This window comes from Callospermophilus lateralis, chromosome 11 (assembly GCF_048772815.1).
Source record: "Callospermophilus lateralis isolate mCalLat2 chromosome 11, mCalLat2.hap1, whole genome shotgun sequence".
Lineage (NCBI taxonomy): Eukaryota > Metazoa > Chordata > Mammalia > Rodentia > Sciuridae > Callospermophilus > Callospermophilus lateralis.
Genome location: NC_135315.1, coordinates 19,850,687 through 19,865,357, shown reverse-complemented (window position 1 = coordinate 19,865,357; position 14,671 = coordinate 19,850,687). Strand labels below are relative to the sequence as shown.

General features: G+C 47.5%; 1 protein-coding gene across 3 annotated transcripts in view; it reads left to right on the top strand.

Moving 5' to 3' along the window:
* The window catches only part of Atp6v0a1 (ATPase H+ transporting V0 subunit a1), a 57,683-nt gene extending 49,649 nt beyond the window's left edge, over positions 1-8,034 (top strand). For all 3 annotated transcript variants that reach the window (XM_076871194.1, XM_076871193.1, XM_076871195.1), the window contains 3 exons: positions 456-573; positions 938-1,109; positions 7,846-8,034. In XM_076871194.1, the coding sequence (XP_076727309.1) occupies positions 456-573; positions 938-1,109; positions 7,846-7,939 (384 nt within the window). In that variant the 3' untranslated portion in view covers positions 7,940-8,034. The remainder of the gene's footprint in view (positions 1-455; positions 574-937; positions 1,110-7,845) is intronic.
* Positions 8,035-14,671: the final 6,637 nt, after the last annotated feature.

Genomic DNA, 14,671 nt, shown 5'->3' with positions numbered 1-14,671 from the left:
CTTGAGTTCAAAGCCCAGCAGGGAGAGAAAACAAACATGTTGAGAAGAATCTCATTAACCAGCCACTTAGGAGGGGAGGCTGAGGCAGGAAGTTCACAAGTTCAGTGTCAACCTGAACAACTTAGACCCTGTGTCATAATAAACAGGACTAAAGTCGTAAAGCACCCCTGGTTCACTCTCCAATACTTGCGAGGAAATTGATGCAGTGTAGTATATTGAAGGGGTAGGGTTTCCCAGTTGGGAGCCAAGCCAGGCAGGATTTCTGCAGAAGGCATCTCTGTACTAGGTGCCCGAGTACAGCACTGGGTATTCTCAGCCCCTCCAAAGGTGAGGTGCCAGACTTAAGAAGTGTAGTCCCCTGAACTGGCCTGGGCTCAAAAGTACTAGGAAACAACTCAGTACTCCTGCACTCCCTACTGGCCTGATACCATCTCTCTGATTACCTCCCACAACAGTTTGACTTTGGGGACACCATGGTCCACCAGGCCATCCACACCATTGAGTACTGCCTGGGCTGCATCTCCAACACCGCCTCCTACCTGCGGCTCTGGGCGCTCAGCCTTGCTCATGCACGTGAGTATGTTTCCCTCCCACCCAAAGCCGTGGGTTTTCCTTTCTCTGGGCACACCCTCAATTGCGTGAAGGTTTATCCAGCATGTGAAGGTTCTAGAATTATTCTGGCACCTGAATCCAAGCAGAATGAGTACATGTTCTCCAGACCTGAGGAAATCCAGCAGCAGTTGCTGAGGGGCCTCTTCTCGCTATCCTTTTTCTCTGATTACCAATTATGCTAGTTTAGCTGTGCATGGTGAACCCACCTAACTGTGGGAATCCACAGGGCAAGGAACCCTCCAGGGAAGAATGCCAGAGATAAATACAAGGTCCACAGCCACCTCTTGTTAGACTGAATCAGACTTTGTGTCTCCCCATTTCCCAGAACTCTCCGAGGTGCTTTGGACCATGGTGATCCACATCGGCCTGAGTGTGAAGAGCTTAGCCGGAGGGCTGGCGCTGTTTTTCATCTTTGCCGCTTTTGCCACACTGACCGTGGCCATCCTACTGATCATGGAGGGCCTCTCAGCCTTCCTTCATGCACTGCGGTTACACTGGTGAGGAGCAGGAGATAGGGGTGGGACACCTCCTTGCCTGCAGGGAGTGCACAGCTCTCCTTCTGCATAAAATCAAGGGTCTGTCTTCTAGGAGGTGGGAGCTATCCCTTTGCTGGCTGTCATGGCATTACCCTAGTGCCTGTGTTGGCACTGAGCTTTGGAAACAGACCACAGAAAAGCCTAGCTTATCTTTTCATGGGTTTCAGGGAGGGTTCCCTGGTAAGTGTCATCAGGTTCCCATCCCCTGCCTTTAGCGTTCTCTAATTCTCTTGAAGCTAGGTGGTGACACTTAACTATAATCCCAGTGACTTGGGAGGCTGAGATAGAAGGATCACAAGTTTGAGAGCAGCCTCAGCAATTTATTGTTTTGTTAGTTTGTGACAATACTGGGGATTGAACCCAAGGCCTCTTGCAGCTAGGCCTGAGCTATACCCCCAGCCTCAGCAATTTAGCAAAACCCTATCTATTTGAAAATAAAAAGGGCTGGGGATATAGCTCAGTGGTAAAGTGCCCGTGGGTTCAAACCCCAGTACCACCACCTGCTCACCCCTCCAAAAAAACAAAAACAAAAAAAAACACACATTGCTGGAGTTGGTGTTCTCTGTTTGAGATTATTTTGTTCTTGTTTTTTTCTCTCATATCTTTAGAGCAGTAAAAGCACTATTGGGACATACTAATACTAAAAACTGGGCAACCCTTTAGGTCTCTATTTCCTTCTTTTGGGGGGCGGTTGATGGGGGGTACTAGTATTGAACTCAGGGGTACTACCCCTGAGCCACATCCCCAGCCCTATTATGTATTTTATTTAAAGACAGGGTGTCACTGAGTTGCTTAGTTGCTGAGGCTGGCTTTGAACTCATGATCCTCCTGCCTCAGTCTCCTGAGTTGCTGGGATTACAGGCGCCACCACACTGGGCTCCATTTCCTTCTTTATGTTATGATTCTCCCTCCTTTTTGGAGTCTCAAAATCCAGAGTTTCTGGAAGCCCTGGATCCTGTCCCCAGAGGAACACTCACCCCTCACCCCCACTGTTACAGGTGGTGAAGGGTCATAAACTCACTGAACCTGCCTCAGTGATGTTTTGGTGGTCTTAAGGCCAGAAGGAGATTTTGAATGTCTGTCATGTTCTCCAGACCTGAGGAAATCTAGCAGCACTTGCTGAGGGGCAAGCTCTTCTCACTCTCCTTTTTCTTTTTTTAATATTTTTTAGTTGTTGATAGACCTTTTATTTTATTTATTTATATGTGGTGCTGAGAATCGAACCCAGTTCCTCACACATGCCAGGCAAGTGCTCTACCGCTGAGCCACAACCCCAGCCCCTCCTTTTTCTTTGACTTTTCTCCTGACTGGATTATAGCCCAACCTCTTCACAGTTGGTTATGCTCAAGCAAAGCTTTGGCTGGGACTACTCTTCCCTCAAAAGCTGCTCTGGGAGATTGCCGCCATGTCAGTAGATGCTTTCTCTAGCTTGGCCCTTCCCCTCCTGGCTGCCTCCTCCCTACCCAGTGCCTTGTTTACTTGGAGCCAGGAGGTTAGGAGTCTGCCTGTTTCAGACCGCTGGCTTGGCTCCCTGTTCTCAGCTTATCAGTGAACCTCCCCACCACACTTCCTCAGCCACTCCCGGTGAGGGAGCGTCTGTGTAACCAGCCTGTGATGACTCACTTTTTCTTGCCTGCCCTCTTGGCCTCCTTTCTTTCTTGTTCATGTCTCTGTCTCCTGAGCCCTGAGATGAGGGAACAGTGACTATCCCACCTTGATTCCCGCCCACATGAAGGCTCATTACCTCCTCCCTAGGCAGGGTGAGGAGCCATCAAGGCGCTGGAACAGAGCCGTTGAAAAGATGGCCAAGGCAGGCAGGCTGGGTCATGAGGAAGGCTGCCTACACTTGGGCCTCATCTCCGGAGTGATGCCATGCTTCATTGCTAGGAGAATTACTTCTTGCAAGATGTGATGGCACATGCCTATAATCCAAGTGACTCTGGAGGTAGAGGCAGGGGGATTACAAGTTTGAGGTCAGCTTGGACAAGTTAGTAAGACCTTGTCTCAAAAATTAAAAAGGACTTGGGTTTTAGCTCAGTAGTAGAGAACCCCTGGGTTCAGTCACCAGTACCAAAAAAAGAAATACTTCTTCCTCAGGCTCACATGGCCTTTGAGTAAAAGTGTCTTCCCATGTTCTCCCGAAGGAGTCTAAGGAGGTGGGTGAGTGACAAGAGAACAGGCTTCCGAGTCAGGCTGACTTGAGTTTGGATCTCGACCCTACTATACTGAGCAGGTGGCCCTGAGCAGAGCACCACCTCTCTGAACCTGCCTTTCTCTCACATGGAGAGAGAGGACAATATCCATGTGATAAGGTTACTGGGAGCAAACAGGAAATAACGCACACACCAAGTGTCCGTCACAGTGCTCTGGCATATCCTTTAAACAGGTGTTCAGGTACAGATTGTGGCTATCCTGCTGAATAGTGGGATGCCTGGAAGAGAGGGCATCTGGCTAGGGTATCTCATAAAGAAACTGCTTTTGGCCTCTTTGGAAAGGAGAGATCCCAAAAGGAAGCATGTGATACCATCTGAATGCTCTTCAGATACAGTTTGCAAGGAATACACCTGCTGCACATCATAGTTTTATTTCTGTTTACTAGTTAATATTGGCAGAAGAGAAAAAAACAGTGAAAAACTCCTTTCTGAACTTTCAGAATCCCTTCTTTGGAGGGGTGTTACCAATGGCACTTCTGGGGCCACTCCCAAAAAGTGAATGAAATTGGTGCTTATGCGCCCTCTCCTGGCTGAATGTGCATGTGCGCCAAGGGTTCTTGGGTCTTAACAGTTGTCCAGAACAGCAGGAGGAGTTGTGGTCACTGCTCAAAAGTAGGAACAGCTGGTCCCGTGGAAGATGGCCACAGGGATATCCCTGCTGGTTGTCCAGGCATCCAACATAGGCATCCTCATGCTTCTTATTTCATCCGTGGTGTTTCCCGATTCCAGGGCCACTCCATTGCACAAAGTTCTCAAGTCTCTTCATTGAGAACGAGAGGAAAAAATATTTGACTTGATAACATATACAGCAATAGTCTAAGATCATGACTTGTTATAAGAAGGGGGGTGACATATTTTAAAACATAACAGGTTAAGTACTAATCTGCCAAGTCTGTCTGTCTTCTGAGTTGTATCTCTCTTTTCCTCCTGCCCACCATGCATTGTATACTTGGTTTTCTTGCCCACCATAGTTAGATATTTCTTCTTCAGAGAAGGAATAAGGCAGGGATCTGATTGTAGTTACAGTTGATGTTTTTGCAGAAAGACTGTTGCCCGTGGCCTCCCTTCCAAGGAACCTGATTCCTTCTTATCTAGCAGATTCTACATGTATCTGAATGTGCACACTTGGGCAATCACAAATTTGTTGATGGTTAGTTGGGCATAAATGGGAAGCACTTTGTCATAAGGAATGCAGTATTGCCACAGTCTGACAACATGGAGTGTTTGAGATAAGGCAGCCCCAGGAGAAATAAGAACCCCTGGAATGTGGCTCTAGGCTGACATCATTGACTGACATTTGGACCATCAGATAGGACATCAGAACTGCTCAGAGAAAGAAGAAAGAGCCAGAAAAGCAGTTCAATCCAGACTGAATTTCCAAAACTGCCTCAGTCACACCTCTCCAGAAAAGAAAGGGGTCTCAGAACCCCTTCCTTCTTCACCCAGTCAAGAAAAACGGTTTTCTGTCCATGGTAGGAGTGATCTCTCTTGGTCTCCCATTTAGTCTCTATGGGTCACTGGGTGTCCTTTGCCACCTGTGGGACCTGGAAGCCATGATAGAGAAACCTGTCATCCTTCACAAGGTTCTCCTCATATTGGTTTGGATTCTAGAGGTGCATTTTAGTGGCTTGGACATGGCAGAGCCAGGGAGACTCCCTGAGCAAAGCAGTGCAGTGACTCATAAAGAAAAAGAGCTTTCAGAGTGTCCAGGAGGCCGTCCTTGTCCCAGCACAGAGAACTTTTATGTCTATACTTTTTCAGGAAGTGCATGTTTCCTTGGTTCAGGGGAGGAGGGTGGGGAGACTGACAGGGAAATTGCTTTCCAGTTTTGTGCTGGGAGCTTGGGGTAAGGACCACTGACTGGGGAGACAGGTTAAGTCAGATGAACCTAGGTAGGCATAAGATGTTGAGCTGAGAATGTAGTTCAGTGGTTGACTGCTTAGCTAGCATGTGTGGGGCCTTGTGTTTGATCCCCAGCAATATGGAAAAAACAAAAGATGTCTGTGGTTGTGGCCACCCTAAGTCTCTAGCCTCAAGTACTAGCTGGTGGGAGGGGCAGTATCAGGTGGTGTGAAAGGGATCTTCTGTCTGCCCACACACCAGAATTTATTGCCTCATCCCAGATATGTGTCCCCTTTTAGACCCCAGTGGGCCCACATGGTAAGCAGAAGGGAACCAAGAGAAGGGTGGTACCCCCATGGCCATCTGAAAGCATAGCACCTACTCCATTTGCCTTGTTTGGAAATTAGGATTGTGTGATTAGCCAGCCAGGGGGTCAAAATTCTGACTGCCTCACTAGAATTCAGGGGCAATATACCCCACCAATGCGGACAGTTTCCCCTAGGTCTTGAGCTGGACCCTGTAGTGTGGCTTGTTCACTGTCTGGCTATCAATTGTAAAATGAAGAGAGTATATATAAATCTGTTGCTAAGTCAGTGACTCTGGAGACTGAGGCAGGAGGATGGCAAGTTTGAGACCAGACTGTCTCAAAATAAATTTTTTTCTTTTTTGGGGGGTACCGGGGATTGAACTCTGGGGCTCTACCACTGAGCCACATCCCCAGCCCTATTTTGTATTTTATTTAGAGACAGGGTCTCACTGAGTTGCTTAGCACCTAGCTTTTGCTGAGGCTGGCTTTGAACTCGTGTTCCTCCTGCCTCAGCCTCCCTAGCTGCTGAAATTATAGGTGTGTGCCACTGCACTCAGCTCAAAATAAATTAAAAAGTGCAGGGGATGTAGTTCAGAGGTGAGGAACCCCTGGGTTCCATTCCCAGCAACACACACATACACACACACACACACACACACACACACACACACAAAGCATTTAGACCCAACAGAAGTGAGAAGCAGAAGCTACCCCTGTTCCCCACCATGTGGCTGCAGAGGCAGCCTCAGTAGCTGGAACCTGAAGGAGGAATTTTTAGGGCATTGAATGTGGGGTGACCCAGGTCCTGGTTTGGAATTGCTCTTGGAGCAACCCTGTGACTGACTTCACTTTGAAGGACCATTCCATTCCCTCCTGGATCCTGTTTCCCAGGAGGAGTGGGCTATCTCAAATGGGAAGTGTCCAGGGCCAGGGAGGCTTTGGAACCTTGGCCTAGCTCCTGCGGAATGTGGGAGTGGAGGGACAAAGCAGTGCTCTCACTCCCACACAGAAAATCCTGCTTCACTCTTCTCCCAGGGGTGGAGCTGACAGCTGCCACTTGGTGTCCTCAGCCAAAGGACCTCTGGGAACCCCCAGTGTCACTGGCCATTTCCCACTCCCTGTTTAATTCTTGCTGCCTTGGCTTGGAGGGCAAGCCTTGGCTGAGGCCAGAGGATAAGCAAGGGAACTAAAGGATTCTTGAAGACTTAAAGTTTCCTGAAGCCTTTGCCCTGCACCCTCACGTCACCTGTCTCCTCACAGTCCCCACACCTGCCTGTTCTTGCAGGGTTGTGGTGCCCCAAGAGTCACAAAGTACCAAGTGGAAACTGTGCCTCAGGGCAGCTCTCCTTGGCTTTTTTATCATCTGAATCATGCATTTTTCTGCCCATATTTGGTGGTGCTTTGACTGCTGGGCAGCCCTCCAGGGCGAGTGGGGGAGGAAGCGATCCAGGCAGCCCTGCTCCCGCTTCTTCCTGCCCCTCTGAGTTAGAAAGGGCCCCAAGGAGAGCTGCAGGAATGGTCGCCTCACTGCCTGGGAAGGGAGTTAAGACCCTGTCTTTCCTTTTGGTCCCCAGAGAAGAATTTTTTCTCAGATGTTTTTGTGGTTGGAGAATATTTTTGCCATTGCTTTGAGAAGACTTCCCCTCCTAACTTCCCCCCTTTCCTGGGAATTTCCGCCCTCAAACTGAAAGCCTTCAGCATTCACTCGCAAGCCCCCCCTTCTCCTTCCTCCTCTGAAGAAAAGGAACAAACAAGAACAGTGGTGTTGGCCCAGGGACCCTTGAAGGGGCTTCCCTTAGAGGTGGTTTAAGTAAGCCCTTTCCAGGAAGGCCCATGGGAGACCCTTCTTCATGAACTTCATTGCTGTTAGAGACTCAAGCCAACTTGATGCTTTTTGCATGTGGCTCTCTACAAAGAGCTCTGCATAAACACCCTCTGGAAAACGCAAGAACAGGAACTGAGGAACTCCCTGTCCACTCATCCTATATTGGGTTCTTGTTGAGGGCAGATCTGGACTTTAAAAGTGGTTTCCGCACTATGAAAAGTGGACTGAGATCAGAGTTTTCACAAGTGCACCCAGGAATGTGAGGCCTGGAGGAAGGTAGGCACAGCACATCTTTTTGGGTCTACTGGGAAGTCCCAAAAAGCTTCAAGAGGTTTCTATGGACCAGGCATTGTGATGTATCCCTGTTATCCCAGTTACTGGGGAGGCTGAGGTAAAAGGATTGCTTGAGCCCAGGAGCTGGAGGCCAACCTGGGCACTATAGCAAGATATTTTCTCAAAAACAAACAGAAGTTTCTGTGGGATGACATCTGTTCTTTTCCCTCTTTCCAGGGTCGAGTTCCAGAATAAATTCTACAGTGGGACCGGTTTCAAATTCCTACCCTTCTCCTTTGAACACATTCGGGAAGGGAAGTTTGATGACTAAGCCCCTGGTGGGGCCATGCACCCAAGTCCCCTCCCTGCCTTCTTCCACACTGATTAGCTGTGCTCCTTTTGCCTGTTGGTTGTGATTCCTGGACACCAGGGCATTTGTGTCACCCACACCCCCTTCTCCAGCCAAATCATTAGGAGCTGGCTTCCCCGGGTCTCTTACCATCCAGCTTTGTGTGTCGGGTACGAATTTTTTAGAGAAGTTAGGCTCTGGCTGTCACTCATACCCACTGGGCACTAGCATTTACCTCCCAGCCTCCATCCAGCCAGAGATGGCTCTCCTCGCCCCCTGCTGGTTAATTGATTTGTGCAGGCATGCCATGCTCTGAGCCCTGGGCTTCCTGATGGAAGGAGCAGCCATGCCACTGGCATCTACACTTTTGAGTCCTCCACTCCTGCTACTGGAGTTCCTGGCTGGGTACTGGAGGGAGCAGATAGCTCTCTTCCAGGGGGAATGCTCTAAGAAGATCTACTCAGGTTAGCAGGGATGGATCCAGGAAAATGTTTTGTTCTTTGCCTCCCCCCCTCCAATGCTTTTTAATCAGGAATTCAGCTAGACCTAACTGGCCATTTTGAGTGACTTCTCTTTGTTATCCTCAAGGGTCTCAAGATACCCAGCAGCATCTTCCTAACCTCCATGCTACACTCCCACCCCACCCCACCCCCATTTGCACCCAGTACAACATAGGACAGCTGGGAGTGCACAGAACAGAGGTCCTGGTTGGCGCACCAACAGGCTTCCCTCCCTTGGATTGGCTACTGCCCAGGCCTTGCTCAGGCCCTGCCCGTAGCACACCCTCAGGGCAGAGAGCTCAGATTCAAGCTCTTTCCTGGTGGAGAACCTGAGACCTTCCCTACCCCTTGATCATGATGTCTTGAGTACAGGACTGCAGTCATCAAGGCTGGTTCTGCCTGCAGGCCACTTTGCTCTGTCCAGTAGTGCTCTCTCCCACTTCCACACTGACCTCTGGTCTCAGGAGGGGAGGCCTAGGCAGGGAAGGTCAGCATCATTTAAGGTTTGCTGATTGGAGGTGACTGGCAGAGCTTCCAGTAAGAGTTGCACAGCCCTGCCAAGGAACCACACCCATCACCCCTGCATGCCCTTGGGCTGGGGCCTTCAAATCATGTGCTGGCGCAGCATCCTGAGCTGCTCTAGCTAAATTCATCCCCACAACCTTCGAGGTGGAGGTAATACCCTGAAGCAGCCATACCCATGCCTTCCTCCCACCCTGGTGTTTCTGAGTGAGCTACAGAGAGCTGTTCACACACTCTTCTAGGCTGGGCTGGCCTGGCCCTGGACATGGACCACCCTGCCCTTGCTTCACTGTGTGCTGGCCCATTCTGACCTGACACAGATCTTGTACAGAGCCCCACACCTCTCGTGCCCTGGTTCACGTGGTGATCTTTATTCTATGTACAGTGGGATTTGAAGCAGAGTTCTTGGTCAGGAACCCTACCCAAGGCCCTTTTCTTTAGACATTCCTGTGCTGAATAAAATGTGTTTGACTCTCCATTGAGGCTGCCTGTGTCTGTGCTCACAGCCCCTGTGTTGCTCTGGGTTCAGCCCTTGAGTCCATTTGGTGCCCCACACACTCTGCATCCTGCCAGCTTTTCTGCTTTTATTTCCGATCAGAGGCCACAGCTGCCATGGCCCTGACTGGGCAGTTTGTGAAATTTTGACCTTATCTCAAGTTTCCCAGGTGCCTGCTTGCTCAGATGAGCCAAGGCAGCTTTGCAAACACTGCAAGTGGCATGAAGGAGACAGGGAAGCCCGGCTTCAATTTTTCTTCCCTCACTGTATATTCTAACAGGATTGGGAGGAGGGGGTTTGGGCATCTGACCTCTCCCTTCTCCAAGTGTGCTCTCTGGGCTCAGGGGCCTGGCTATTTTGAGCCCTGGAGTAATTGGTCTTGGTGTAAGTAGAGGTTCTGCGTGGGTTCCTTAGGGAAGCTGGGGAATGTGAAATGCTGAGGTAGGCAGGCAGCAGGCCAAAGAGCCAGCAGGACCTTGCAGGGAGCCCGCTGCGCAAGAAGGGCCCTTCTCCCCTCCTAACTTGTCCTGGGAGGTTTACACATTCTCCCTCCTCATTCCTCCAGGGCTGGGGCCGCACAAAAAGTGCAGTCTGACATCTGCTGCTCAGGGATCGGTGGGAGGAACCAGGACACCCTGTTCACTTTTTGGTCCTTATCTCACTCTAGCCTCAACCTTTACTCCCCAATAGCAGTGTATCTGCCTCTGAAGTACACCCACCCCAGGCTCCTCAGATAAAAGGGTTAGGATGAAAATTCTGGTCAATGAGCTCTTTTTGCCTGTGCTCTGCTACTGCCTCAAAAAGGCCTAATCAGAATAGACATTTAAAATCAATGAAATAGAATTGAGAGTCCAGGAATAAATCTCAACGTTTATGGTCAGGTGACTTGACAGAGGGACCGAGGTATTTTGGTGAAGAACGAACTTTTTTTTTTTTTTAAATAAATGGTGCTAATACTGGGTATCCACATACAAAGGAACAAATTTCACTGCTACCTCATACTGTATAAAAATGAACTCAAAATACAGTTAAATGTAAGAGTTAAAACCAAAATGCCCTGAGAAGAAATCATAGGAGCACATCTTGGTGACCCTGAGTTAGGCACTGATTTTTAGATATGACACCCAAGCACAAGTAACAAGATAAAAATGTAGATAAGATGTGCTTTAAAGGTCAGAAATCAAGAAAATGGAAAGAACACTGGGTATGGTGGTAAACACCTCTAATAATTCCAGGAGGCTGAGGCAGGATTCCAAGTTTGAGGCCAGCCAGGGCAGTTTAGCAAAAACCTTTCTCAAAAATAAAGACACACTTTTTAAAAAGGGGATAGGGAGGGGGCATTGTGGTAGAACACTCACCTAGCATGTGCAAGGGCCTGGGTTCAACCACTTGTGTGAGAAAAGAATAAAGTATTTGCAGCAAATCATACATATGGTAAGGGACTTAGAATATATAAATAACTCTTCCTCAATCCTCAGCACCACATAAAAATAAATAAAGATAAATAACTCTCCAAACCAAGAATAAAGACTTTTCCCTCCCTGGCTGTAGGGGGATTGAACCCAAGGGAGCTTTACCACTGAGTTACATCTCTACCCCTTTTTACTTTTTTATTTTTTGTGATGCTGGGGGTTGAACCCAGGCCCTTGTGCATGTGAGCCAACAGTCTACCAACCGAACTGTATCCTCAGCCCTTTTTATTACTTTTTAAAATTTTCTCAGGCTGGGGATGTGGCTCAAGCGGTAGCGTGCTCGCCTGGCATGCGTGCGGCCCGGGTTCGATCCTCAGCACCACATACAAACGAAGATATTGTGTCCGCCAAAAACTAAAAAATATTAAAATTCTCTCTCTCTCCCTCTATCTCTCTCCCTCTCTCTTAAAAAAAATAAAAAATAAAATTTTCTCTACTTATTTAAAAAATTTTTTTTTAGTTGTAGATGGGCACGATACCTTTATTTTATTTATTTACTTTTATGTGGTGCTGAGGATCGAACCCAATGCCTCACACATGCCTCACACAAGTGCTCTGCTTCTGAGCTACAACCCCAGCCCTTATTTATGCCCAGGCTGGCCTCAAATCTCAAACTTGGTGATCTTCCTGTCTCACCCACTCAATTAGATGGGATTACAATCATGTGCCACTGTGCTCAGTTTAAAGACAATTTTTTAAAACAGGTAAAGCATTAGACATTTCTTCAAATAAGCTGTTTCTTTTTTTTTAATATATATATATATTTTTAAGTTTTTTTTTTAAGGTGGACACAATATCTTTATTTTACATTTATGTGGTGCTGAGAATCGAACCAAGTGCCTCACACATGCTAAGTGAGCATGCTACCACTTGAGCCACATTCCCCAGCTCCCAAAATAAGCTGTTTCAATGGTCAAAAGATGCTCAACATCTTTTCACAGGTTTATTGCAAATCAAAATGAGATACCATAGCATATCCACTGAAGAGAGACAATTCCAAGTGTTTGAGAGAAGTTGGAACCCTAGCTCACTGCTGAATGGAACAGCTACTTTGGAAAGCAGTCTGGCAGTTAAATGCTAAACAGACCTGTAGCATACACCTGTAATCCCAGCAACTCCGGAGGATGAGGCAAGAAAAATTAATATTAAAAAAAAAAGGACCATGGATATAGCTCAATGTAGAACACTCATGGTTCAATCCCTAGTGCCACTCCCCCCCCCAAAAAAAAAAAGCATTGTGGAGACTGCAATTGAGGGAGGAGTCTCTTCTGGGGGATGAGGAAAATATAGTTAGCCTTAAGATGATGGTTGCACAATTCTAAAACCACTTCATTGTATATTTTAAATTGGTAAAGTTTTTTGCATGTAATCTCAACAAAGTGGAAGATAGAGAGGCCCAGCGTTTCCCTGGAAAGAAATTCCTCTCTTGTCTGGCTGATAAGAACTTAGGGGAAGCATACCCCATTGGTCCTTGGTATGAGTTCTCAGAATATAGTGGCCTTGGACTGTTTGCAGCACAGCCAGCTAAAGATGGACTGACCATGGGCTGAGCTGGAGTCTGCAGAAAGTCCTGAAATACTGGGTGGGGGTAAGGAACAGGATAGTTCTATTGCTCCTGAATTTTTTTGTGGTACTGGGGACTGAACCCAGGGCCTCATGGATGCTAGGCAAGCCCTCAACCACTAAACCCAGCCCCCACTGCTCCTGTTTTTAAGAATACACCTTTTCCTGTAGAATCCCCGAACCCCAGACATATGAGTTGGTCTGTACTTTTGTTCAGGAAATATTCCCCATCTGAGGCCTTAGAATCAGTGTAGGGTAGGGTAACATGGGCCTCCTGGTCTTGGGGAGTCCCAGCCATCATAGATAAGGGACAATTCCATCACCACCTTCACTGGATGGGACTGCACATTTTACTTTCCAGGAGCTCTGGGTATAAGGCATATGGCATGGGTATGCAAAGCTTTCTGGCAGTCTCTGCCCTTCAATTCAGGGAGTGCCCCCTGCTCCCCCAACAGCTTCCAGCGACCACAAGGCAGGTCCTAGGTTTAGGCTGCCCCCTAATGGCCAGACAGGGGAGAACTCATTCTTCAGGCCAAGTGGGCTGGGTTCCTAGCTGGATTTGATGGGCAAGTAACTGAATTGGTAGGGCAGAGGAAAAAGCACTCCTGAGACTATTCTGGGGTGTGTGGGCAGAGCAATAGGCTGGCCAGGGACAAAAGACAGATGAGATGGAGAGCAAGCAGGGCCCCAGCCAGCTTGTTTCACACATTAACTGAAAGAGTAATAAAATGTGTCACATGGTAAAAGAATCAAACAGTACAAAAGGCCCTATTATAAATAAGCAAGTCTTCCACTCTCAGTGACCAAGTGCCCCAGCACTTTTCACAAAAATTTTTGTTTATTTATTTATTTTGGCACCTGGATTGAACTCAGGGGCACTCAACCACTGAGCCACATCCCTAACCATATTTTGTATTTTATTTAGAGACAGGGTCTCACTGAGTGGCTTACTGTCTGGTGTTTGCTGAGACTTTAAATTCTTGATCCTCCTGCCTCAACCTCCCGAGCCGCTGGGATTACAGGCATGTGCCACCGTGCCCAGCTTGTTTGTTTGTTTATTTTTTAGAGTTGTAGATGGACAGAATGCCTTTGTTTATTTTTATATGGTGCTGAGGATCAAACCCAGTGCCTCACGTGGGCAAGTGCTCTGCTGCAGAGCTACAGCCCCAGCCCTTGTTTATTTACACAATTATAGTATACTATACTCACTAGCTTGATCTTTTTTTGTTTTTATTTTTTTCTTGAGCAGGGGTGCATTTCACTGTTACCCAGGCGGGTCTGGGACTCCTGGGCTCAAGGGATCCTCCTGCCTCTGCCTCCCAAGTAGATGTGACTATAGGGGTGCACCACACCCAGCTTGAATTAATATGTATACACACACACACACACATTTATATATTTGATACTAGGGTTTGAACCCAGGGGTGCTTTACCACTGAGCTATATCCCTAGTCCTTTTTATTTTTTTTAATTTTGAGACAAGGTCTGGCTAAATGGCTAAAGCTGGCCTGGAACTTGTGATCCTGCTCCCAAGTTGCTAGAATTATAGATGTGGGTCACCACACTCAACCTTTTAAAAATATATTCTGTAGAACATTCTGAACTAGCAGCACATGTTGTAGGGGAAGAAAGATGTGATATCTTTCCTTGCCCATCAGAAAGATCATAGCCAAGGGCTGGGGATATAGCTCAGCTGGTAAAGTGCTTGCCTTGCATGCACAAGGCCCTGGGTTCAATCCCCAGCACCACACGCACACACACACACACACACACAAAAAAAAAAAAAAAAAAGCAGAGCCAACAGTCCTATCTATAACAAAAGATTGATTAATAAAAGAAAAGCATAATTGATTTATGCTTTTCTTTTATTTTTGATTTAGTTTTGTGTGACAAGCTGGGCATGGTGGTGCATGCCTGTAATCCCAGTTGCTTGGGAGGCTGAAGTAGAGGATCATCGTGCCTCAGCAAAAACGAGGGGCTAAAAACTCAGTGAGATCCTCTCTAAATAAAATATAAAATAGGGCTGGGGGTGTGGCTCAGTGGTCAATTGCCCCTGAGTTCAATCCCCAGTACCAAAAAAAAAAAAAAAGAAGAAGTTGTTTATGTGACATAGGAGCCTTCAGAAATAAGTGGCTCATTTTTATGCTTACATTTGATGAAG